Source organism: Littorina saxatilis, linkage group LG3 (genome assembly GCF_037325665.1).
Source record: "Littorina saxatilis isolate snail1 linkage group LG3, US_GU_Lsax_2.0, whole genome shotgun sequence".
Lineage (NCBI taxonomy): Eukaryota > Metazoa > Mollusca > Gastropoda > Littorinimorpha > Littorinidae > Littorina > Littorina saxatilis.
In genome coordinates, this window is record NC_090247.1 from 5,045,762 (window position 1) to 5,073,754 (window position 27,993).

General features: G+C 40.1%; 1 protein-coding gene across 1 annotated transcript; it reads left to right on the forward strand.

The window, feature by feature from the left end:
- Positions 1-1,193: 1,193 nt before the first annotated feature.
- LOC138961430 (uncharacterized) lies at positions 1,194-27,993 on the forward strand. Its single transcript, XM_070333076.1, has 9 exons — positions 1,194-1,415; positions 3,042-3,137; positions 10,189-10,352; positions 10,830-11,149; positions 14,250-14,490; positions 15,539-15,653; positions 21,384-21,614; positions 22,440-22,603; positions 25,118-27,993. The coding sequence occupies exons 2-9, from the start codon at positions 3,116-3,118 to the stop codon at positions 26,240-26,242; spliced, it is 2,382 nt and encodes a 793-aa protein (XP_070189177.1). The 5' UTR covers positions 1,194-1,415; positions 3,042-3,115; the 3' UTR covers positions 26,243-27,993.

The following is a 27,993-nucleotide window of genomic DNA, read 5'->3' on the forward strand; positions in this document are numbered from 1 at the left end:
TCAGTCACATTCAGGTTTTACATTTAGTCAAGTTTTGATTTAAGGTTTTAACATGGAGCGGGAATCGAGACGAGGGTCGTGGTGTATGTGTGTGTGTGTGTGTGTGTGTGTGTGTAGATCTTTTCCAAGGAAACTACTGCACCGATCTTCATGGAACTTTAGATAAACATTCTTCCAGATGATATCCCCAGATCATTTTTGTCATTTTGTTCAATTAATGTCTTCGATGACGTCATATCCGGCTTTTAGTGAAAGTTGAAGCGGCACTATCACGCCCTCATTTGTCGATCAAATTGCCTGGACTATGGGAATGCAATATTTCAGCTTAGTAGCCTAATCATTAATTAATGGTTTGGTAATTAAATATCGGAAAATTCTAATCAACATGAAGATTTTAGTAATCGATCCCAAAATAATTACACCTTATTCTTATCATTTCCTGATTCCTGAACGATCCTAACATATAGACATATTATGTCTGGATTAAAAAGAAGATCAGAAAGTTAAAAAGAATAGAGAAAATCACGCTTACCTGTAAAGTGCAAGCGCTACATTTGCATGATGCAGAAAATAATTACCAATTTATTTTTTTCGTTCCTGAACGATGCTAACATATTGACAATTAAACAACAAAGTGAAATTCATCTCCTATCTCACCACTTCCACACAATTGACATACTCTTTCACCCCTCGGGATATCCAAGAAACGTTCTTGGTGAATAGGTAACTTAATAAGGTTACTTAACCTACATTTTAGTATTTGTTCTCTCACATCAAATACTTTTCAAAACAAAACTCATTCTTATACACACAATAATTATAACTATCGCTATTACCGGTAGATTCACTTGTCAAGCATTGCAAATATTTGTCTCGCAATCTTTGTTTTACAAGGCTCTTAAAACATTTACTGCGGTAAACGTCTTCGGCCTTGGTAGATAAAGATGAAACAAAAGACGATATGGTCCCCTTGGACCAACAAAAAAGCTGGTCTGTCAACAAGACACCAAACATCTTATAATATATATACACAAACACCGAGGCAGAGGTACAGAGAGTATTTTCATATTGGGAAGTGCAATGACTAGACTTGTGCAATCCATGGTTACAGTACACATTATAGCTATGAAACTGGGTCATTTTTTTGTCTACTCACAATATCTCGCTCTACGCTCCGAGAACGAAAGGCATTCACACTTACTTTTTCGATGTCCTTATCGTAAGACGTGTTAAATATGCCACAGTGCGTCGACCGGATATGTTCAGGACTATCCGACACATGTCTTGTTCAGTTCAGTTCATGTATTCCAAGACGTCTGACGGGTTAAACACAGTCGTAAAGCCGTTGGAAAGTTTTCATCGACAACAAAATATCATTTTGAAGCGAAACACATGGTTTTGAGATTTATTCTACGGTTGGTAAACTCCTTTTTTATTTATTTGTTTATTTCATTATCGCTTTTTTATATTTTTTATATTGTTATTATTGATGTGCAGGTATTCATTTTGCGGTGTGTAGTTGCTTTGTTGTTTGTTTGATTCAGAACTACGCTGCTAACAAATTTCCATTTGGCAATTTTGTTCATCGGTCAGTTTGTATTGAAAAAAACTTAATTTGATGTGAATGCAACAACACTCTTTCATCTTAGTTATTTATCCTGCTCTCGAAAACTGGCGAAATCATACCCGAGTCCGATCAACCCTTTTGCTATTGTATCACGAAAAGAATGTAACACTTCGTGTTAGGTGCATTCTTGCTATCTGGAGCATGTTGAGAACCGCTGTAATTTCGACTATTGGGTACACGGAAATAAAACATTGTGTGGAATTCGAAGAGAATAAGTATGATATATCCACGAGCACGTTTGGGATATGAGCACCTTGGACAAACGGACGTAAAAGAGAGAAAAGAGAGAGAGAGAGACTCAGAGAGAGAGAGAGAGAGAGAGCGATAGAGAGATAGAGATAGAGAGAGAGAGAGAGAGAGAGAGAGAGAGAGAGAGAGAGAGAGAGAGAGAGAAAGAGAAAGAGAGAGAGGATTTGACGATTTGACGAGAGAGAGAGAGAGAAAGAAAGAGAGAGAGAGAGAGAGAGAGAGAGAAAGAAAAAGAGAGAGAGAGAGAGAGAGAGAGAGAGAGAAAGAGAGAGAGAGAGGATTTGACGATTTGACGAGAGAGAGAGAAAGAAAGAGAGGGAGACACACACACACACACACACACACACACACACACACACACACACATCTATATATGCAAGTAGAGCGAACGAGAGAGCGAGTGTGTGTGTGTTTATCTTCCGGTTGGGTGTGCGGGTTTCTTATTTCGACGCTGACAGCGAAGGTGTAACGTGTTCCTAGACGTTACTTGACACTGATTTTATTTGTACAGCCGCAGAATGAAGCAAACATCCAGTAATATTACATTTAAAAAGAATAGTCTCTTTCCTATAAAACTACACTAGATACATACAATCGTAGTTTCGTTCTTTTCGCAAACACGTAATCTTTTGTTTGGTTGGAAGTCGCTTGCTGTAGGCCTATTTATTGAATGTAGGGCACGAAGAATGGTTTCAATGAAGAAGCCTTTCAAACGAAGAATCCTTTTACCTGTTATTCACTGCTGCACACACGGAATGTCTCGTCACAAAAGTCACTTATGGCTCGTGTACAACGGAACGCATGAATGAGCATGAAACTATACGATGTTCGGTAATAGCTCTGTCACGATTTCCAAGCGTTGTGGAAGAGTTGCTCTCCGCTTTAGTGGGTCCAACAATGACACGTGGTTGACCAGTAAAAACAAGCCATCGCAGCGAATAACAGACTCCGATGTGTAGATTATGCAGTGTTCGCGCGACATAGTGCCTCTTTCTTTTGAAACTCTGATCATCGGAGCGACGATTCACACACTTATAAACACACGTAGACGCACATTCCTTCGAATAGAGTTCCCCACGGACGTTTCCGCACAAATATATATATTTTTTAAATGTATTAGAGAAATGTGTTTTGTAACAGAAACAAATCTCTGTTCTTTCTCAAGCATGTGTACCGGAGATGTTTCCCCAACATTGAGTCAAAGTTGCCGGGCCAGGTGTGATACCTATCTGCAACACCATGGCAGGACCACTGTTCCCAGGTAAGGAAAACAAAGCGGATTTTGATGTGTCAAATAAATAAGGAGTGTACGCTGATAATCAGTAAGTCTTTCTGAGCCTTCGGAAAAAAAGCACATGAAGTATTGAGAAGACAGAACGATGTTTACCTTTCCGATTACATTCTTTTTTTTTTCGCACGCACGTACGCAAACCCATTTCGTTTCAATGTGCCTCTCAGCCAGGCTGATCCATTATATGAAAGAGAGCGTCCGCAAGTTTGGAAAATGAAAAGAAATCCTGTGTTTTGATGGTGGTTTTGCTGGGTAGCTGCAGTTGATATGCAATAAGGCTAAGAGTACATGTAGCACCTCACAAATTACACAGGACGGTAACAAAGACCCTCGTCTGTATGTGTGCCATTACTTAGACCAAACAGAGCCTAAGAATGGACGTTGTAACGGTTTTTTGTTAACAATTTTTGAATGTTGCAAACGCCAAATGTGACATGTACGCAACTGTGTTTGCTTAGCAAGTTATTGTGCCACTACATATGTGTCAAGTTTTAGTCTCAAAACGTTAAGAAAGAAGAATTGATAACTTGACCGAGCTGTTCTATTTGTAGACGATGACATGCGCTAAACTCAAATCAGGGTGGTGCGCTAGGTTGATTTTACAGAGGTGATTCAAGCTTAGTTTCTTTTTTTAAGATCTGTATCATTTGTTCTTTTGTCTTTGAAGTGTGTATGTGTCTGTGGTGTGTTTTGTGTGAGCGTTTGACAACATGGACTTTTTTTTAGAACTTGTTTTCAAACGGATACAGCTTTTGAGCTAGTCAAAGAATGTTTCTGAAATTTGACAGAGATGTAGTGGCACAACCACTCCATATACAAACGAAGTTACATGTGTGTCACCTTTGACTCTGTTGCGTCACGAATATTCCCCTATCATTAGCGAAAACCCGTGGCAACGTCTATTCGCATAATCTGTTTGCTCTAAATAATTGCACGAATGCAGAAAAAACCCTTTTGCATCGTCCTGTGTAATTTGGAAAAGCTGCTTTGTATAGTTTTAGATTTATTGCATATCAGTTGCAGCTACCCAGCAAAAGCACCATTGTAAACCAGGATTTCTTACCGTCTTCCAGACTTGCAGTCGCTCCTTGACACACACTAAATCAACAATGACCGCGCTTCAGATTTTACGAAATCGGTATGCCCTGTTAGCTAAGACTTAACTTGAAGAAGTCAATGATGAGGGCCCCAAAGGGTTTAAAATCGTGATCGTGATTGGCGTTTTTTGACCTTTCTGTGACCGTGATTGCCGAAATTTTCATTTCTGTGATCGTGATGGGACTTTGCCCGTGATCCGTGATGACAAAAAAATCAAGTCTCGTGATCGTGATCGTCATTTGTTTTCGTGATCGTGATGGGCATTATTGCAAAGCATTTTATTTTCAACGTACATTTTTCACAGCTGTATCACGTACTCTATGATCCTCTATTCGTCAAGGAGTCAATCCCGATTGAAGGGAAGCAACAACACATTCAGAAATATGATTTTGACAGCGATTGCTTCCCTTTAAGAGAACCAATCACACACAAAAAAATCCAATCAGAAGGCAAATTGCAAAAGTCTGCCAAACTTCATCCAATGGAAGGGCTTCGTGCAAAAGTTTTGAGTGCATTCAGTCAAATTCGAATTCGAAGATCAAAAATGGCGTGCAGCGGTACTGTCATCGAACTTCTGTTATATTTTGTGGATTCAAGCCAGACCAAAGCAGGCGGCGAGAATGCCTTCCTTGGTGGAAAGGTCAGGCTACGGGTCGGTCTTTCCGAAGACGAAATATCAAGGTATGTTGATCTATGTTGCTCTATGACTGTTCTGAATGTAGGCAAAGATCTTGACATTTGTTCAAGATCTTTGAGTTTGAGTGAGATCATTGACATTGTCCACATTGCTACGTCCGGCTGTCACTCGCTCAGTGTGACCTCGACTGGCTCGAGATCGAGTCTGCGTGTAGCCAAAACCGAAACTAGAAATGTGTTTTTCATCCCAGCAACGCCGTGGACACGCTTGGCATAGATTCTAATTGTCGCTTCTTTGCATTAAGCTTGGATTTATTTTAGCGCTTGTAAACTTTAATATCAACAATGGGTTAAATTCAGAAACAATGGCGGGGAGACGTGCCAGTTTGGGTCACTTGATCCTAATGTCAAAGACGATCAGTCAAAGTCATGTTCGTTGGGGATTTTGTCAGGCATGCTACTTTTCCGGTAATTGCCGGAAATCCGATAAAGCCGTTTTCAAAATTCGGTAAAGTCAAATTTATTCCGGTGAGGTTGAAAAATTTCCGCAAAAACGATTCGTGTGAATTTTGCGCAACGCGATCGGGCGCCGGTCTCTGATGAAGCCAGCGCACAGTAGTGTTGTTTTCACCAGTTTGGAGGTGTGTTGAATGGTGGTGGGGGGAGGCTAAAATGGGATTTTTAACAAGATCACAACACTATTACAGCCCTGAAAATGATGCCCAGAATGCACCAGATTGCACCGATTTGAAAAAATTTCCGGGGGGGCATGCCCCCGGACCCCCCTAGTTGGCTCGCCTGCTTCGCAGGCTCAGGCTTGTGGCTTCGCCTCTGGCACTGCGCGCTTCTTTCAGGTAAAACCATTTTTGACCTGTAGCATTCCTGTTTGTTTTTCAAGGCCATGAAACCAGGCGATGGTGTATCTCAAATTGTATGGCAAAGTTGAAAATAAAGAGCCCATCACACATACATTATATTCATGTGTGTGAGTGAGGGTGTGGGAGTTGAATGTGTATGAGTGGAGAGAGAGAGAGAGAGAGAGAGAGAGAGAGAGAGAGAGAGAGAGAGAGAGAGAGAGAGAGAGAGAGAGAGAGAACAATGAAAACAACATTCTTGTTACTGATTACAAATCATGATATGTATTTCTATGTGTGTATGAAAGGGAATTCAAATAATAATGATAAAAAAGTGCAACAGTTCTCACTTTGTGTTGAATAAACAATAGATCCAGAGGAGCGAATTACTGTGTGGTTGTGTTTACTTTGACACGAGCTTTCCGTACATGCAACTTTTACCGTGACCGTGATTTGCCACTGGTGTTCGTGATCGTGAAAACAAAAATCAAGGTAACTGTGATCGTGAAAGCTAAAATTTCCTTTCCCGTGATCGTGATGATACCCCCCCTTTGGGGCCCTCAATGATGTAAACATTCTGAAAAATCGTTCAGTTTTATTCACGGTTTCGACGGTTCTTAGTGAATCACTCCGTCATAAACCGTTATTTTTCAGGGTAGGTGTGGTCAAAGACCTGTGACGTCATTGTCACGATCGGGTGACAGAGACCAAGAAAGTGTCACTCGGTGGAGTGCCTGTTCTTGGTCGATTATGATAGAAAGCGCCTGTACGTGATATTGGGCTACAGCAGAGTTTGCTGACAGTGCTCAATGAACACGGAGGGTTTGCTGCGCACGAGTTTTACAGTGGAGGTTTCTGCTGTCATAGGGCTGACGGTTTTTCGCTGACAGCGCACACAGGATTTTCAGGGATTGAGTTTCTCGTGTCTTTTTTCTGCTTGGGGAGGCAGAATTGTGTATAGCTGGACTGGTTTTGTGACAAGGTCAGTCACGTGTTATTGGCTAGGTTGTCTGAGAGAGACACAAGCACGGGGCACTTGACACCCAGCGGCAGAAGGGGAAGGATCTAATACACAGTTTCTAGAGTATGATGGTTTTTCACCGAATATTGTATTCGGCACTCTAGGGGAGCTTCCACCGGTTATTTCCTTCACACTGCCACATATTTTGCTGAGGACAAGTCGTCAACATTCCTTCGTCGGCGATGGCTTTCGCATAAGGATTCGACAAGGGGTTCTGGAGGTTTTTGGTCACTGTTGACGAACAGAGGCTGTTCCAGGGAGGAGGCGGACTTTGCTTCCATTGAGAGTACAATCATAGGCTTTTGAGGTAATAAATCATTATTTAACGCTGTTGATGAGTCTGTGTTTGTGGAATGAAATACTCTCTGTTGTTCTTTCCAGGTTAGCGCATAATTTACTCTCTGTGACGCTAAAATACTAATCTGTATATGGTTTTTGCAGATAGGGAGAGAAGGACGGAAAATGGCTGTTTTGTTGTTGTAAAAAGTCCGTTTTGTGCAGGCCCACGTGCTCGATGAGATATTTAAAGATGACATGTTTTAAGGTGGTGGGTGAGGGGTAGCTGACATGTTTAGTGCACCGATGCTTTCTGTTTGCAGCCTTCGCTTCGCTTTGTTACGGGTTCCTGTAACATCTGCACGGCTGACTTTGGCGGGACCTGTTGAAGCTACGCTAACCAGGAGACCGGCTAACCAGGAGACCGGCTAACCAGAGGACCGGCTAACCAGCGAACCGGCTAACCAGCGGACCGGCTAACCAGCGAACCGGCTAACCAGCGTACCGGCTAAGCAGCAGCAGCAGAAAGAAAGCTAAGTGCACCGTGTCTTACGCACCCCGTTGACCACCGTTGTCTTTTCTTATCTGTGATTTCATTGGAGTAGTGACAACGTGGGGTGTTGACCCCTGCATGAACTAGAGCTTTTTGAACAGAACATTCTCATTTGACTGTATTTACACGGGATCAGCGTGTTACTATAATTTTCTATATACTACTGGCATTTTGTCAGTGATCACGGGTTTTTTACGTGTTGAGAACGTAAAAGGAACATATTTTGAGTGAAGGCTCGAGGGAGGTGGCGAGTTTATACATAAACAGGCGTCTGAAACTTATACTTTTGTTGACTCTATTTAATTGTATGACTGCGAGAGTGGATCGTGGTGTGGTTAGTTAATTAGTAGTAATTAACCGGTTCATAATCACCTTAAGTGATATATTGAAACGTGACAGTCATACTCAAATACTGTTTAAATCAAAATCAAGTTTCAGCAGAGGATAGAAACAAGTCGCGTAAGGCGAAAATACAATATTTAGTCAAGTAGCTGTCGAACTCACAGAATGAAACTGAACGCAATGCCATTTTTATAGTATACTCGTAGCATCGTCAGTCCACCGCTCATGGCAAAGGCAGTGAAATTGACAAGAAGAGCGGGGTAGTAGTTGCGCTAAGAAGGATAGCACGCTTTTCTGTACCTCTCTTTGTTTTAACTTTCTGAGCGTGTTTTTTATCCAAACATATCATATCTATATGTTTTTGGAATCAGGAACCGACAAGGAATAAGATGAAAGTGTTTTTAAATTGATTTCGACAATTTAATTTTGATAATAATTTTTATATATTTAATTTTCAGAGCTTGTTTTTAATCCGAATATAACATATTTATATGTTTTTGGAATCAGCAAATGATGGAGAATAAGATGAACGTAAATTTGGATCGTTTTATAAATTTTTATTTTTTTTTTACAATTTTCAGATTTTTAATGACCAAAGTCATTAATTAATTTTTAAGCCACCAAGCTGAAATGCAATACCGAAGTCCGGGCTTTGTCGAAGATTACTTGACCAAAATTTCAACCAATTTGGTTGAAAAATGAGGGCGTGACAGTGCCGCCTCAACTTTCACGAAAAGCCGGATATGACGTCATCAAAGACATTTATCAAAAAAATGAAAAAAACGTTCGGGGATTTCATACCCAGGAACTCTCATGTCAAATTTCATAAAGATCGGTCCAGTAGTTTAGTCTGAATCGCTCTACACACACACACAGACACACACACACACGCACACACACACACACACACGCACATACACCACGACCCTCGTTTCGATTCCCCCTCGATGTTAAAATATTTAGTCAAAACTTGACTAAATATAACAAGTCGCGTAAGGCGAAAATACAACATTTAGTCAAGTAGCTGTCGAACTCACAGAATGAAACTGAACGCAATGCCATTTTTCAGCAAGACCGTATACTCGTAGCATCGTCAGTCCACCGCTCATAGCAAAGGCAGTGAAATTGACAAGAAGAGCGGGGTAGTAGTTGCGCTAAGAAGGATAGCACGCTTTTCTGTACCTCTCTTTGTTTTAACTTTCTGAGCGTGTTTTTTATCCAAACATATCATATCTATATGTTTTTGGAATCAGGAACCGACAAGGAATAAGATGAAAGTGTTTTTAAATTGATTTCGACAATTTAATTTTGATAATAATTTTTATATATTTAATTTTCAGAGCTTGTTTTTAATCCAAATATAACATATTTATATGTTTTTGGAATCAGAAAATGATGGAGAATAAGATGAACGTAAATTTGGATCGTTTTATAAATTTTTATTTTTTTTTTACAATTTTCCGATTTTTAATGACCATAGTCATTAATTAATTTTTAAGCCACCAAGCTGAAATGCAATACCGAAGTCCGGGCTTTGTCGAAGATTACTTGACCAAAATTTCAACCAATTTGGTTGAAAAATGAGGGCGTGACAGTGCCGCCTCAACTTTCACGAAAAGCCGGATATGACGTCATCAAAGACATTTATCAAAAAAATGAAAAAAACGTTCGGGGATATCAATCCCAGGAACTCTCATGTAAAATTTCATAAAGATCGGTCCAGTAGTTTGGTCTGAATCGCTCTACACACACACACAGACAGACAGACAGACAGACACACACACATACACCACGACCCTCGTCTCGATTCCCCCCTCTACGTTAAAATATTTAGTCAAAACTTGACTAAATATAAAAAGCAGATCTTAAAATAAACATGTACGTGTTTCTGACCAAAACCTGCTATGAAACATCTGGCCTATACCTCTAAAGAAACAAAATCCTTAACTTTTTGTGCTCAGTGTAATTGTATCGTCTGCACCTTAAACAATATGGATCAGAGCCCAGAAAGTAATTACGGTTACGACACAAAGCGAAAATAACCGTTGCTTGCCATACAACCTTAGCTTAAACCGCATATATTTAGATATATTTTTCAAACGGAACATTACTACAAGGTCAACATCTTTCTTGTTTTCAGAGATGCAGACAAAAGTTGAAAATTAAAATTGTTTATGTCCACAATTGTTGTGGCTATGCACTTCACTGCGCAGACGTTCATGGGAGCTATTTTGTTGTCAGGTACCCCCAAAGACCTACAGCTTCTTTTAAGGCACTTGCTGCTGGCGTTTCTGGATACCGTGGAACCTGATTGTCTCATTGACATTCTTCTGGAGAAGGGGCACCTCAACAACATTGATGTGGAACGTCTGTGGGCAACGGACTTACCTACCCGTAGAGATCGGGTACTCTTCTGCATATTACAAACACACACTCTCGGTCGCACTTGCACGCTTTCAAGACCACACAGGAATGAAAAGGCTCATACACCCACAACACGGCAACAACTCACGCACGCATGCACATGGACGCACATAAAGCAAGAACGTACACATCACACACACACACACACACACACACACACACACACACACACACTCACACACACACACACACACACACACACACACACACACACACTCTCACACACACACACACACACACACACACACGCACGCACACACACACACACACACACACACACACACGCACACACACACACACATACACACTCACACACACACACACACACACACACACACACACACACACACACACACACACACACACACACACGCGCGTACACCCAGGTACACACATATATTTTGCCCACAAAAGTTTATTTTTTATTGACATTATTCACTTTTTGTTTTGTTTTCCAGGGCAGAAGAGTATGGCTCCACCTACACGAAATGGGTGTGGAAGATTTCAAGAAGGACATCTTTCCCTACCTTTTGGACTGGTACCCACACATTATTCCTAACACATACACGACCGACGAGGAAGTTTTGACACAGCAACCACCAGCAGAGGGCTGCCTGCAGCCTGAGACATGGGACACGAGTTTGCCAAAAGAATCTGCCGCAACAGCAGGAGCAAACAGTAGTAAATGCGTCCGCTGCTTGATCAAGAACAAGATCCGATTGCAATGCATGGCTGATTTAATGTATCACCATGGATGCATCCCCTTCACAGAATATCAGTAAGCACTTGGCAAATACAAAAAAAAAAAAAAAAAAAAAAAAAAAAAGTAAGCACTTCAAGAATGTGAGAGTTCCTTTGATTTGTTTGTTTGTCTCAAAGGCTTCATTGTTTGACGCATGCTGTGGGGTAAACCGCGAAGAGCAATCTTGGTTTTGACGCAAGTGATGTGTATTCTTGTTTTTGTTTATGTGTCTTGTATTTTGTTTGTTTTTGTGTTTTGTTTTGTTTTTCTCTTTTTATATTTAGTCAAGTTTTGACTAAATATTTTAACATCGAGGGGGAATCGAAACGAGGGTCGTGGTGTATGTGCGTGCGTGTGTGTGTGTGTGTGTGTGTGGACCGATCTTTATGAAATTTGACATGAGAGTTCCTGGGTATGAAATCCCCGAACGTTTTTTTCATTTTTTTGATAAATGTCTTTGATGACGTCATATCCGGCTTTTCGTAAAAGTTGAGGCGGCACTGTCACGCCCTCATTTTTCAACCAAATTGGTTCAAATTTTGGTCAAGTAATCTTCGACGAAGCCCGGGGTTCGGTATTGCATTTCAGCTTGGTGGCTTAAAAATTAATTAATGACTTTGGTCATTAAAAATCTGAAAATTGTAAAAAAAAATAAAAATTTATAAAACGATCCAAATGTACGTTTATCTTATTCTCCATCATTTGCTGATTCCAAAAACATATAAATATGTTATATTCGGATTAAAAACAAGCTCTGAAAATTAAATATATAAAAATTATTATCAAAATTAAATTGTCCAAATCAATGTAAAAACACTTTCATCTTATTCCTTGTCGGTTCCTGATTCCAAAAACATATAGATATGATATGTTTGGATTAAAAACACGCTCAGAAAGTTAAAACAAAGAGAGGTACAGAAAAGCGTGCTATCCTTCTTAGCGCAACTACTACCCCGCTCTTCTTGTCAATTTCACTGCCTTTGCCATGAGCGGTGGACTGACGATGCTACGAGTATACGGTCTTGCTGAAAAATGGCAGCTACTTGACTAAATATTGTATTTTCGCCTTACGCGACTTGTTTTTTTTTACATTTAGTCAAGTTTTGACTAAATGTTTTAACATAGAGGGGGAATCGAGACGAGGGTCGTGGTGTATGTGCGTGTGTCTGTCTGTGTCTGTGTGTGTGTGTGTGTGTGTGTGTAGAGCGATTCAGACTAAACTACTGGACCGATCTTTATGAAATTTGACATGAGAGTTCCTGGGTATGAAATCCCCGAACGTTTTTTTCATTTTTTTGATAAATGTCTTTGATGACGTCATATCCGGCTTTTCGTGAAAGTTGAGGCGGCACCGTCACGCTCTCATTTTTCAACCAAATTGGTTGAAATTTTGGTCGGGTAATGTTCGACGAAGCCCGGACTTCGGTATTGCATTTCAGCTTGGTGGCTTAAAAATTAATTAATGACTTTGGTCATTAAAAATCTGAAAATTGTAAAAAAAATATGTTTTTTATAAAACGATCCAAATTTACGTTTATCTTATTCTTCATCATTTGCTGATTCCAAAAACATATAAATATGTTATATTCGGATTAAAAACAAGCTCTGAAAATGAAAAATATAAAAATTATTATCAAAATTAAATTTTCCAAATCAATTTAAAAACACTTTCATCTTATTCCTTGTCGGTTCCTGATTCCAAAACATGCAGCTTTATGCCGGATAGTATGACTACGTATTTGAATGTGATAAGCAAAGTAAGGCCCCCCCCAAAAAATTGTCTGTTTAGGGTAACCCGACCGACCCTATCGATTTGGCGCCGACCCAAAAACTTTTTTTTGATTTCAAAAAAAAAAAGAAACAAGTCGCGTAAGGCGAAAATACAATATTTAGTCAAGTAGCTGTCGAACTCACAGAATGAAACTGAACGCAATGCCATTTTTCAGCAAGACCGTATACTCGTAGCATCGTCAGTCCACCGCTCATGTCAAAGGCAGTGAAATTGACAAGAAGAGCGGGGTAGTAGTTGCGCTAAGAAGGATAGCACGCTTTTCTGTACCTCTCTTTGTTTTAACTTTCTGAGCGTGTTTTTAATCCAAACATATCATATCTATATGTTTTTGGAATCAGGAACCAACAAGGAATAAGATGAAAGTATTTTTAAATTGATTTGGACAATTTAATTTTGATAATAATTTTTATATATTTAATTTTCAGAGCTTGTTTTTAATCCGAATATAACATATTTATATGTTTTTGGAATCAGCAAATGATGGAGAATAAGATAAACGTAAAGTTGGATCGTTTTATAAATTTTTATTTTTTTTTACAATTTTCAGATTTTTAATGACCAAAGTCATTTATTAATTTATAAGCCACCAAGCTGAAATGCAATACCGAAGTCCGGGCTTCGTCGAAGATTACTTGACCAAAATTTCAACCAATTTGGTTGAAAAATGAGGGCGTGACAGTGCCGCCTCAACTTTCACGAAAAGCCGGATATGACGTCATCAAAGACATTTATCCAAAAAATGAAAAAAACGTTCGGGGATTTCATACCCAGGAACTCTCATGTCAAATTTCATAAAGATCGGTCCAGTAGTTTAGTCTGAATCGCTCTACACACACACACAGACAGACACACACACACACGCACATACACCACGACCCTCGTTTCGATTCCCCCTCGATGTTAAAATATTTAGTCAAAACTTGACTAAATATAAAAAAAAGAGGTAAAAATGCTAAAAAGAGACATTTGGCGTTTCTTTCTCTCCCTTTCTCTCTGTTTTATTTATACGTTAGTTTTGAAACATGTATTCATCAAAATATAAGAAGTGAATGTTCAGCCAACATAGCATTTACACACACACACACACACACACACACAAAAAAAAAAAACCTACCTACCTACCGACCCTACTTTTTTTGGTCATGTTACCCTAAACAGACAAATTTTTTTTTTGGCCTAATAAAGGCATATTATACAAGCCGAGGGTTTGTTTGAACCATAACTGTGACCAAGGCAATGTTTTAGACCAGATCACGTGTAATCACAAAGATCATACTGTGACTACCTGAGTATGTCTTGTCAGATTAGAGTGAAATCCAGTACATGCCCCTGTCTTCATTACAGAGATGCACTCAGCACCCCTACAACAGATGAAAGAATGTGGACTAGCCTCTTTTCAGCGTGTGTCCAACTCACACGGGGAACGGCCAGTCAACTCGCCGACGACATCTGCAAGCTGTTGATGAAGTTCAGAAATGATGTTCCAAGGAACATCGCTGACTTGCTGGTGTCAGGTTTATATTGCAAACCGTCGTGCAAGACGAAACCCGACGTGCCTTTAAGGAGAACCGTACACGCTGGCAAGGTGAGAGCTAGCTAAGGCCAAAAAAAAAATTGTCTGTTTCTGGTCACCCGACCGACCCTAAATTTCGGCGCCGACCCTAAAAAAAAATGTTTCCAAACTCAAAATTTTTTTTTTTTTTTTTTTTGGTGGTAAAGGCCAGGGTGAGAAAATGAACAACAAAAACGTGTGAAAACGAAAGTCCGCTGACGATTTGTAAATGTGTTGAGTGTCTTGTCTCTATGTATAGTGAATCCAGTCTCTTTGCGCGATTTTTAAAGTTAGTTTTATTGGTATACATTTGGGGTAAAAAAAAAAAAAAAAAAAAAAAAAATAAAAAAATCCCTACCTACCGACCCTATTTTGTTTAGCCATGTTACCAGAAACAGAATTTTTTTTTGTGGCCTAAAGACAGTGTTTCTCTTTCACTTGTGCTTGGGTGGTAAAGGTATAAGTTGAGCAAGAAACTGACTGGCGTTTTATGTAATTCGTTATTCTTTGATGTGATTACCCATTTGCAGCATGTTAACCGCCTTCTTGTCAATGTGTGTGTGTATGTATGTGTGTGTGTGTGTGTGTGTCTGTGTGTGTGTGTGTGTATGTGTGTGTGTGTGTGTGTGTGTGTGTGTGTTTGTGTGTGCGTGTGTGTGTGTGACCCAATGTGTCGATGTCTGCCTATCTGCTTGTCGCTGTGTCTGTTTATCCACAATCATTTAATCCTTCAAGCTCCCCGAGAGAGAGAGAGAGAGAGAGAGAGAGAGAGAGAGAGAGAGAGAGAGAGAGAGAGAGAGAGAGAGAGAGAGAGAGAGAGAGAGAGAGAGAGAGAGAGAGAGAGAGAGAGAGAGAGAGAGAAACAGACAGAGACAAAGAAATAGACAGAGAAATAGAATGAGAAAATGTGACCCTTTAAGCTGGGACTATCTCAAGATAAACATCGACGTTCTCAAATGTATTTTTAAATGTTAAGTTTAGTTTAACAAAATGTAAAGTGAACCTACATACATAGAATGTTCTCTTAAGACAAGATTGTGTAACTGCAATACATCGCTGTTTAAACCTTGTTGTATTTCAGGACGGACCAAAGAACAGCTCTGGTGATCTGAAGCATAAGTCCTGGGCAGGGCGACAAAACCCAACCCTGTACAAGAAAGACTCATTTGACAGAGACGATATCGTGTCATCTGATGGTGCGCATGCAAAACTACCGCGTCTTTCATAAAACGATGTGGGATTTGAGTGTTTACCTGTGTGTGAGGGTCGTGGTGGCAGAGGGGGGAGGGGATGGGGGGTGAGGGTGGTGGAGGTGGTTGTGCAGTCATTTTCCTTGTTGAAAAAGTATAAACTGTGGTCAGTATCGGCCATATCGTAACATTTGCCGCTTGACCTTGGATCTTTTTCTTAGTATGTCAATGTATCTTGTCTTGTTAGCGTTGACGTTTGAAATATTAGTACAGCTGTAGATTGATCTGCCCCCCCTCCCCTTCTATCTCTATCCGTATGTCTGTCTGTCTGTCTGTCTGTCTGTCTGTCTGTCTGTCTGTCTGTCTGTCGCTCTCTCTCTCTCTCTTATCTCTCTCTCTCTGTTTCCTGAGAAGAGGCCAAATAAGTTCCATTATTTACACCAGGAAGCTCCGCTGACCCTGCGAATTACAAACGTGTTTCGATCTACCTACCCTATTCAAATCACGTAGAAGAAAGATTTATTCGCACTAAACGCACGTTAGAAAAATAATCTATTTGTTGCATCAGAATCAATCTGGCATTAGAGAGAAATAATATTCCTGTCAAACTTCCCCAAGCTTTCTAATACTGATCGCTATAATCTTTGTGATGTTTAACTTCGTTTCACCCCCCCCCCCCCCCCCCCTCTGCTTTTTTACATCTGTTAACTATGTAACCTAGGGGTGTCTTTTTCGATTATCACACAGCAACCAAAACATTACTTGAAACTTTCACGATCTGGTGCCTGCACAAAAGAGTTACTTCGAGTAAAAGTTAAGAACATTACAAGTATTTGTTCAATTGTAATTCACAATTCGGGAAAGAGTATTAAACCCGTCATAGGTTTGTGGTCAAACATCTAAAACAAAACCCGTCATAGGTTTGTGGTCAAACATCTAAAACAAAACCCGTCATAGGTTTGTGGTCAAACATCTAAAACAAAACCCGTCATAGGTTTGTGGTCAAACATCTAAAACAAAACCCGTCATAGGTTTGTTGTCAAACATCTAAAACAAAACCCGTCATAGGTTTGTGGTCAAACATCTAAAACAAAACCCGTCATAGGTTTGTGGTCAAACATCTAAAACAAAACCCGTCATAGGTTTGTGGTCAAACATCTAAAACAAAACCCGTCATAGGTTTGTGGTCAAACATCTAAAACAAACCCCGTCATAGGTTTGTGGTCAAACATCTAAAACAAAACCCGTCATAGGTTTGTGGTCAAACATCTAAAACAAAACCCGTCATAGGTTTGTGGTCAAACATCTAAAACATAACCCGTCATAGGTTTGTGGTCAAACATCTAAAACAAAACCCGTCATAGGTTTGTGGTCAAACATCTAAAACAAAACCCGTCATAGGTTTGTGGTCAAACATCTAAAACAAAACCCGTCATAGGTTTGTGGTCAAACATCTAAAACAAAACCCGTCATAGGTTTGTGGTCAAACATCTAAAACAAAACCCGTCATAGGTTTGTGGTCAAACATCTAAAACAAAACCCGTCATAGGTTTGTGGTCAAACATCTAAAACAAAACCCGTCATAGGTTTATGGTCAAACATCTAAAACAAAACCCGTCATAGGTTTGTGGTCAAACATCTAAAACAAAACCCGTCATAGGTTTGTGGTCAAACATCTAAAACAAAACCCGTCATAGGTTTGTGGTCAAACATCTAAAACAAAACCCGTCATAGGTTTGTGGTCAAACATCTAAAACATAACCCGTCATAGGTTTGTGGTCAAACATCTAAAACAAAACCCGTCATAGGTTTGTGGTCAAACATCTAAAACAAAACCCGTCATAGGTTTGTGGTCAAACATCTAAAACAAAACCCGTCATAGGTTTGTGGTCAAACATCTAAAACAAAACCCGTCATAGGTTTGTGGTCAAACATCTAAAACAAAACCCGTCATAGGTTTGTGGTCAAACATCTAAAACAAAACCCGTCATAGGTTTGTGGTCAAACATCTAAAACAAAACCCGTCATAGGTTTATGGTCAAACATCTAAAACAAAACCCGTCATAGGTTTGTGGTCAAACATCTAAAACAAAACCCGTCATAGGTTTGTGGTCAAACATCTAAAACAAAACCCGTCATAGGTTTGTGGTCAAACATCTAAAACAAAACCCGTCATAGGTTTGTGGTCAAACATCTAAAACAAAACCCGTCATAGGTTTGTGGTCAAACATCTAAAACAAAACCCGTCATAGGTTTGTTGTCAAACATCTAAAACAAAACCCGTCATAGGTTTGTGGTCAAACATCTAAAACAAAACCCGTCATAGGTTTGTGGTCAAACATCTAAAACAAAACCCGTCATAGGTTTGTGGTCAAACATCTAAAACAAAACCCGTCATAGGTTTGTGGTCAAACATCTAAAACAAAACCCGTCATAGGTTTGTGGTCAAACATCTAAAACAAAACCCGTCATAGGTTTGTGGTCAAACATCTAAAACAAAACCCGTCATAGGTTTGTGGTCAAACATCTAAAACAAAACCCGTCATAGGTTTGTGGTCAAACATCTAAAACAAAACCCGTCATAGGTTTGTGGTCAAACATCTAAAACAAAACCCGTCATAGGTTTGTGGTCAAACATCTAAAACAAAACCCGTCATAGGTTTGTGGTCAAACATCTAAAACAAAACCCGTCATAGGTTTGTGGTCAAACATCTAAAACAAAACCCGTCATAGGTTTGTGGTCAAACATCTAAAACAAAACCCGTCATAGGTTTGTGGTCAAACATCTAAAACAAAACCCGTCATAGGTTTGTGGTCAAACATCTAAAACAAAACCCGTCATAGGTTTGTGGTCAAACATCTAAAACAAAACCCGTCATAGGTTTGTGGTCAAACATCTAAAACAAAACCCGTCATAGGTTTGTGGTCAAACATCTAAAACAAAACCCGTCATAGGTTTGTGGTCAAACATCTAAAACAAAACCCGTCATAGGTTTGTGGTCAAACATCTAAAACAAAACCCGTCATAGGTTTGTGGTCAAACATCTAAAACAAAACCCGTCATAGGTTTGTGGTCAAACATCTAAAACAAAACCCGTCATAGGTTTGTGGTCAAACATCTAAAACAAAACCCGTCATAGGTTTGTGGTCAAACATCTAAAACAAAACCCGTCATAGGTTTGTGGTCAAACATCTAAAACAAAACCCGTCATAGGTTTGTGGTCAAACATCTAAAACAAAACCCGTCATAGGTTTGTGGTCAAACATCTAAAACAAAACCCGTCATAGGTTTGTGGTCAAACATCTAAAACAAAACCCGTCATAGGTTTGTGGTCAAACATCTAAAACAAAACCCGTCATAGGTTTGTGGTCAAACATCTAAAACAAAACCCGTCATAGGTTTGTGGTCAAACATCTAAAACAAAACCCGTCATAGGTTTGTGGTCAAACATCTAAAACAAACCCGTCATAGGTTTGTGGTCAAACATCTAAAACAAAACCCGTCATAGGTTTGTGGTCAAACATCTAAAACAAAACCCGTCATAGGTTTGTGGTCAAACATCTAAAACAAAACCCGTCATAGGTTTGTGGTCAAACATCTAAAACAAAACCCGTCATAGGTTTGTGGTCAAACATCTAAAACAAAACCCGTCATAGGTTTGTGGTCAAACATCTAAAACAAAACCCGTCATAGGTTTGTGGTCAAACATCTAAAACAAAACCCGTCATAGGTTTGTGGTCAAACATCTAAAACAAAACCCGTCATAGGTTTGTGGTCAAACATCTAAAACAAAACCCGTCATAGGTTTGTGGTCAAACATCTAAAACAAAACCCGTCATAGGTTTGTGGTCAAACATCTAAAACAAAACCCGTCATAGGTTTGTGGTCAAACATCTAAAACAAAACCCGTCATAGGTTTGTGGTCAAACATCTAAAACAAAACCCGTCATAGGTTTGTGGTCAAACATCTAAAACAAAACCCGTCATAGGTTTGTGGTCAAACATCTAAAACAAAACCCGTCATAGGTTTGTGGTCAAACATCTAAAACAAAACCCGTCATAGGTTTGTGGTCAAACATCTAAAACAAAACCCGTCATAGGTTTGTGGTCAAACATCTAAAACAAAACCCGTCATAGGTTTGTGGTCAAACATCTAAAACAAAACCCGTCATAGGTTTGTGGTCAAACATCTAAAACAAAACCCGTCATAGGTTTGTGGTCAAACATCTAAAACAAAACCCGTCATAGGTTTGTGGTCAAACATCTAAAACAAAACCCGTCATAGGTTTGTTGTCAAACATCTAAAACAAAACCCGTCATAGGTTTGTGGTCAAACATCTAAAACAAAACCCGTCATAGGTTTGTGGTCAAACATCTAAAACAAAACCCGTCATAGGTTTGTGGTCAAACATCTAAAACAAAACCCGTCATAGGTTTGTGGTCAAACATCTAAAACAAAACCCGTCATAGGTTTGTTGTCAAACATCTAAAACAAAACCCGTCATAGGTTTGTGGTCAAACATCTAAAACAAAACCCGTCATAGGTTTGTGGTCAAACATCTAAAACAAAACCCGTCATAGGTTTGTGGTCAAACATCTAAAACAAAACCCGTCATAGGTTTGTGGTCAAACATCTAAAACAAAACCCGTCATAGGTTTGTGGTCAAACATCTAAAACAAAACCCGTCATAGGTTTGTGGTCAAACATCTAAAACATAACCCGTCATAGGTTTGTGGTCAAACATCTAAAACAAAACCCGTCATAGGTTTGTGGTCAAACATCTAAAACAAAACCCGTCATAGGTTTGTGGTCAAACATCTAAAACAAAACCCGTCATAGGTTTGTGGTCAAACATCTAAAACAAAACCCGTCATAGGTTTGTGGTCAAACATCTAAAACAAAACCCGTCATAGGTTTGTGGTCAAACATCTAAAACAAAACCCGTCATAGGTTTGTGGTCAAACATCTAAAACAAAACCCGTCATAGGTTTGTGGTCAAACATCTAAAACAAAACCCGTCATAGGTTTGTGGTCAAACATCTAAAACAAAACCCGTCATAGGTTTGTGGTCAAACATCTAAAACAAAACCCGTCATAGGTTTGTGGTCAAACATCTAAAACAAAACCTGTCATAGGTTTGTGGTCAAACATCTAAAACAAAACCCGTCATAGGTTTGTGGTCAAACATCTAAAACAAAACCCGTCATAGGTTTGTGGTCAAACATCTAAAACAAAACCCGTCATAGGTTTGTGGTCAAACATCTAAAACAAAACCCGTCATAGGTTTGTGGTCAAACATCTAAAACAAAACCCGTCATAGGTTTGTGGTCAAACATCTAAAACAAAACCCGTCATAGGTTTGTGGTCAAACATCTAAAACAAAACCCGTCATAGGTTTGTGGTCAAACATCTAAAACAAAACCCGTCATAGGTTTGTGGTCAAACATCTAAAACAAAATCATGACTTGCATGCACACAGAAGAATGGGGGGAGGGCGGGGGGGGGGGGGGGGGGTCGGGGATGTAGAGAAGCAAGAACTGAAGAAAATGCGAAGCGAAAAAATAGGTTAAAAACTGTGTTAAAATTAGGGGTTTCCTAAATATGGGTCTCAGATTGCTGTCATGTACATTTAGCTTGTATTAGTCAACATCCGAAACCTATGACGAATATTTTTAATCGACCGAGATTTAATGTGTAGCTTCTGTATATTCCTTGAGTTGATAATTTTTCGCAGATTTGGAGATGCGGTCATGGGCCTCAAGGGAGGGTCTCTCTGAGCTGACTCTGAACACACTTATCATGCACGGCTTCGACTCCATGGAGAACCTGACTCTGCTGGATGATGAAATCGCACACTGCTTCAGAATGGAGAGTCGGCTTTCGGCGAAAGATTTTGGCCTCCTCAAGAAAGCAATCAAACACCTGCGCGGCACTCCTGGCCACATCTTTGACTTGCTCCAAACAGGTTTGTCACCGCGCACACAGACTAAAATGGAGAAAAAAGTTTGACAGGAATATTATTTCTCTCTATTGCCAGATTGATTCTGATGCAACAAATAGATTATTTTTCTATCGTGCGTTTAGTGCGAAGAGAGAGATAAGAGAGAGAGAGAGAGAGAGAGAGAGAGAGAGAGAGAGAGAGAGAGAGAGAGAGAGAGAGAGAGAGAGAGAGAGAGAGCGGAGAGACAGACAGACAGACATACGGATAGAGAGAGAAGGGGAGGGGGGGGGGCAGATCAATCTAGAGCTGTACTAATATTTCAAACGTCAACGCTAACAAGACAAGATACATTGACATACTAAGAAAAAGATCCAAGGTCAAGCGGCAAAATAATGTTACGATATGGCCGATACTGACCAATCAAGCACAAAACCAATCAATCAGACAGTCAGTCAGTCATTCTAATTATGCAAGTAATGCACAAACAAAACACACAGGAGCAACGCAATACCCTTGCAGCAAGTATATTCACGGTTTGGTAACGTGGTTGTTAACGTCCTATGTGTTGAAACTGGAAATGTTCTCCAGTTACAAAGGGGAAAAGCTTTGTAGGCTAGTTAGGTCATATACAATTAGTTTACTTTCCTCCGAGTCATTTCATTTTTCTTAGCTGCTTATTTAACATCACATTTCATTGCATCGACGGTGGTAAAACGAGCAAAGACATTGCAATTTAGTTTTATCATTTTTTTAAATACTGTTTACGTTTTAACTAGCAAGACGTGCTTGAACTCATCTTGCCAAATTTACTGTGTTATTTCTACAATCCCACACTGTTGTGTTTTCCAGGGGAATGTTTTCGCGTCCTTATTTTGGGAAAGACTGGCAGTGGTAAAAGCGCCACAGGGAACACAATTTTAGGCAAAAACTTGTTCGACACAACTCTAGAATTGCAGTCGGTAACCCAGAAATGCGAGCACTATATTGAACAACACAATGGATGTACTCTGGAGGTAAGGAGTGTGTGTTTCTTGTTCCTTTCTTGTTTTGTGTGTGTGTTGTTTTTAAATTATTCTTGTTATGTCATTCTTTTCAGTGAAGCCTATTAAATCTACAGTTGTTATTGTCTGATTTAACAAAGTACGCAACAATGGACAGGCGATAGTAAAGGCGAAATATGCTTTGAAACACGACATCTCCAGTTAAATGTGTAAAAAAAAAAAAAGCAATGAACAGTGTTAGTTCAATGGTTTCTTTGAGGTTTCTGAAGTTGTAAAACAAGTCCGTTCACGAAAACGTTTTGAAACGTTTTCTGCTGATTTTGGCCACAAAGTCTGAGAGACATTATCTTTCATAACTAAGACGCACCTGTAATGATTTTATCAAAAGCGCGTCGTATGCTAGTTTAATACATTGCATGAATGAGAACAGTGGAACAAACCTTATTTTTCAGCATCGGAGTCCTGATTCCTCATTGTTATTTATGGTTTTTTTTTTACATTTAGTCAAGTTTTGACTAAATGTTTTAACGTAGAGGGGGGAATCGAGACGAGGGTCGTGGTGTATGTGTGTCTGTGTGTGTGTGTGTGTGTGTGTCTGTGTGTGTGTGTGTGTCTGTGTGTGTGTAGAGCGATTCAGAGTAAACTACTGGACCGATCTTTATGAAATTTTACATGAGAGTTCCTGGGTATGATATCCCCGGACGTTTTTTTCATTTTTTCGATAAATGCCTTTGATGACGTCATATCCGGCTTTTTGTTAAAGTTGAGGCGGCACTGTCACACCCTCATTTTTCAATAAAATCAATTGAAATTTGGCAAAACAATCTTCGACGAAGGCCGGACTTTGGTATTGCATTTCAGCCTGGAGGCTTAAAAATCAATTAATGACTTTGGTCATTAAAAATCCGAAAATTGTAATTTAACTTATTTTTTTATAAAACGATCCAAAATTACGTTTATCTTATTTTTCATCATTTTCTGATTCCAAAAACATATAAATATGTTATATTCGGATTAAAACCAAGCTCTGAAAATGAAAAATATAAAAATTATGATTAAAATAAAATTTCCGAAATCGATTTAAAAACAATTTCATCTTATTCCTTGTCGGTTTGTTTGTTTGTTTGTTTGCTCAACGCCCAGCCGACCACGAAGGGCCATATCAGGGCGGTGCTGCTTTGACATATAACGTGCGCCACTCACAAGACAGAAGTCGCAGCACAGGCTTCATGTCTCACCCAGTCACATTATTCTGACACCGGACCAACCAGTCCTAGCACTAACCCCATAATGCCAGACGCCAGGCGGAGCAGCCACTAGATTGCCAATGTTAAAGTCTTAGGTATGACCCGGCCGGGGTTCGAACCCACGACCTCCCGATCACGGGGCGGACGCCTTACCACTAGGCCAACCGTGCCGGTTCCTTGTCGGTTCCTGATTCCAAAAACATATAGATATGATATGTTTGGATTAAAAAACACGTTCAGAAAGTTAAAAAGAATAGAGATATAGAAAAGCGTGCTTTCCTCCTCAGCGCAACCGCTACCGCGCTTTTCTGGATTGTCAATTTCACTGCCTTTGCCACGAGCAGTGGACAGACGATGCTACGAGTGTACGGTCTTGCGGAAAAAAAATGCAATGCGTTCAGTTTTATTCTGTGAGTTCGACTGAGCTTGACTGGGTGGCCGAGTGGTAACGCACTTGCGCTCGGAAGCGAGAGGTTGCGAGTTCGACCCTGGGTCACGGCGTTAGCAATTTTCTCCCCCCTTTCCTAACCTAGGTGGTGGGTTCAAGTGCTAGTCTTTCGGATGAGACGAGAAATCGAGGTCCCTTCGAGTACACTACATTGGGGTGTGCACGTTAAAGATCCCACGATTGACAAAAGGGTCTTTCCTGGCAAAATTGTATAGGCATAGATAAAAAAAATGTCCACCAAAATACCCGTGTGACTTGGAATAATAGGCCGTGAAAAGTAGTATATGCGCCGAAATGGCTGCGATCTGCTGGTCGATGTGAATGCGTGATGTATTGTGTAAAAAATTCCATCTCACACGGCATAAATAGATCCCTGCGCCTTGAGTCCGAGTCTGGAGATACGCGCGCGATATAAGACTTCATATAACATAACATAAATGTTGTATTTTTGCCTTACGCGACTTGTTGTTTGTTGTAGTAGTTTTTTTTGTTCTTTTTTTAAAAAGTTATTTCTTGGATGTTATTTTCTGTGTTTAGTGCTGGCAAGACACACATACGTATATGTAGCCGGATTTAATGGAATCGAATCCTAAATCTAGCAAATCCCTATTCTAGTCAGAGGCAAGGTAGTAGCCTCAGGCGCATTACACTGAAAACCACTATATAAATGAACAATGGAATTTCCTTGCAGTCAAGACATTCTTGGTGTGATGTAGTTAATTCAAACCCAAGACTAGTGATGGCTTGGATACCCTGTTTAAAAAATCTAATTTGATACAAAACCTGGCTAGTAAATACGGCTATAGTGTTTATGTATTTCTTTCTTTTCAGATCATGGACTCACCAGGCTTATACGACACGGAAAGAACGCACGAAGAAATACGGGAAGTCATCGTCACGACAGTATGTGGAATGCACCCGGGACCAAACGTCATTTTGTACGTCATCAAACTCGAACGCTACACATCAGACCAGTACGACACATACTGTAGACTGAAAACCATGTTCGACGACAGCATTACCGACTACATGATCGTTCTCTTCACGCACGGAGATGCCTACGAAGAATCTGCCAAAGGGAGCGCAGAAAACATGATTGAACAAAGGTCTCCCAAAGAGCTGCAACAGGTGCTGAAAGAATGTGATAACAGGTACATTGTCTTCAACAACAGGGCCAAAAATCCGACACCGCAGCTCCAGCGTATGGTGAACATGATCAGAGAGATGAACGTGAAGAACCACAACGAGCCTTACTCCTGCGAGCGTTACGAGGTCATCGGAAAGGAAATGGAAGGAGAGGTGACGCGCATACTGCAAGAAGAGGGAGCAGCGAATACCCATGAGCTAAATGAAAGGGAAGAAAGATACCCTGACACCGAGCGCTGTTCTGGCAGTGATTCACCTCTGCCTGTCTGGAGACGCAGGAAAGGTTCAGTCCATGAGGACGAGTCTCTGTGGCAAATGACAAGAACGCAAGAGAGCAGTGATGAGAAAAACACCAGTACAACACAGCCTGGCAACAAGGCAGTAGACGATGCCAACAGTGGACAAGAGCAACACAAGACTGTTGGGCAAGTGCAAAGAGTGCGCATGCTAATGGAGCAAAAAGCTCGCGAAGCAAATCCTCAAAGTCCGGAAGTAACTAAAAAAGACGCCAGACCCAAAAGTGCTCCACAAAACAGAAAGCTCGAAGGCAATGTAGAAAACCTTAAAAGTCAACTGCAAAAGCAAAACCTCTGTCCAGGAGCACCAAGGAAAACGCCTCCAGTTGTTCCTCCGAAGACATATGGTGAAAATAAACAAAGCAACCGCAAGGTAGTGAGAACCAGTTCCGGTGCGGAAAAAGTTGCCATGAAAAAGTTGAAAAAAGACATTATTAATAACAACGGCAAAGCAGCTGGGTTTTTCAGGAGACTGCTGAAAACGCTTGCAAACCTGAAGGTGAAATTTTTATAATTTCTGAAACAACACTTTGAAGTACGTCGGTAGACGACTTGTACTCGTCTCCGACACTCGACAGCGATCGAACTCGTAGCCTAGAATGCAAGGAGAACAAATCCATTAAACTGTGGTCAGTTTAAAACAGCCGACATAAGGTCACAGAACAGACCTCTTGGTTTATGTTGATACGTACAGATGTCAGGTGCAATGGAAATCGCCAGAACTCACAATCTGACACTTTATTTTGCGGTATTTTAACCTTTAAAATCTAGTAAGTACTGGCAACATTGTTTGATGTTTTTGCGTTAAATTTACAGTCTTGCTGAATTGAGTTCCTGGGTTTGAAATATTATATCCTCTGTTTGAACAGTTTGGCCAGTAATAGACATGGAGAGGGAGGGGGGAGAGACAAAAAGTCTGTTGCATAGGATGAACACTTTTTTAAAAACATGTGCTGCAGAATACAGTAATAAAGCTACTACATTTCGAAGTCGCTGAATCCAGAATACCGTCCACAGATCACTCCCAGAGATTGCCAGAGTGATCATGACAGTGACAGTCTCATTCTGGCCATGAGTGTAGATTATTACCCCAGTGAATTCTGGATCCACGTTCATTCTGATGGCTCTGCAAACACTCCCGCTGAAACGCACTGCTCAAAATACACTGCGGAAGTGCAAGCCCTCGTGCAGTCTACAACCATTATTCAGGACTCCACAAGCGAATGTTTTCAGGCGGTCTTCCTCACACACCGAACAACAGAGGCGAGTGGTGCCACAGTGGTACCCAGCCCACTGCGAGATCCCTGGAAACAAGAGGGCAGACATGCTTGCCAACCTCGGAGCACAGGGAGACCAATCCAGTTGCCTCCCCTATCGTTAGCTATTCCCTCTGTGTGTGTGTGTGTGTTAGTTACATTGGGTTTACCCTTCAATATAGCTATTCTGAAAGACACGTGGGGGAATTCGGGGGCTGTGATTGGATGGTCTCACACATCCCTTTTCCGATCATCAAAGCATAACGCTAGGGAAGTTGGTAATCGGCAATAACAAAGACGCATGGTTCCGGTTTCTTCCACGTGTATAAAGTACACGCATACCTCACCAGGTTTGTTTCTGTGACTAGTCGACAGATGATGCCATTTGCTTTGTGTGTGTATTTTTGTTGCTTACTGTACATGACATACATTACGTGTAAAATCCATTTTTTTTTTCATTTTTCTTTTTACATTTAGTCAAGTTATGACTAAATGTTTTAACATCGAGGGGGGAATCGAGACGAGGGTCGTGGTGTATGTGTGTGTGTGTGTGTGTGTGTGTGTGTGTGTGTGTGTGTGTGTGCGTGTGTGTAGAGCGATTCAGACCAAACTACTGGACCGATCTTTATACAATTTGACATGAAAGTTCCTGGGTATGATATCCCCATACGTTTTTTTCAATTTTTTGATAAATGTCTTTGATGACGTCATATCCGGCTTTTCGTGAAAGTTGAGGCGGCACTGTCACGCCCTCATTTTTCAACAAAATTGGTTGAAATTTTGGTCAAGTAATGTACGACGAAGCCCGGACTTCGGTATTGCATTTCAGCGTGGTGGCTTAAAAATTAATTAATGACTTTGGTCATTAAAAATCTGAAAATTGTAAACAAATTATTTCTTTTATAAAACGATCCAAATTTACGTTTATCTTATTTTCCATCATTTGCTGATTCCAAAAACATATAAATATGTTATATTCGGATTAAAAACAAGCTCTGAAAATTAAATA

Coding starts and splice junctions, on each gene's coding strand:
- LOC138961430 (XM_070333076.1), top strand. CDS start 3,116: ATGGCAGGACCACTGTTCCCAG. Junction 14,491..15,538: donor GAACCGTACACGCTGGCAAG/GTGAGAGCTAGC, acceptor GTTGTATTTCAG/GACGGACCAAAGAACAGCTC. Junction 15,654..21,383: donor CGATATCGTGTCATCTGATG/GTGCGCATGCAA, acceptor AATTTTTCGCAG/ATTTGGAGATGCGGTCATGG.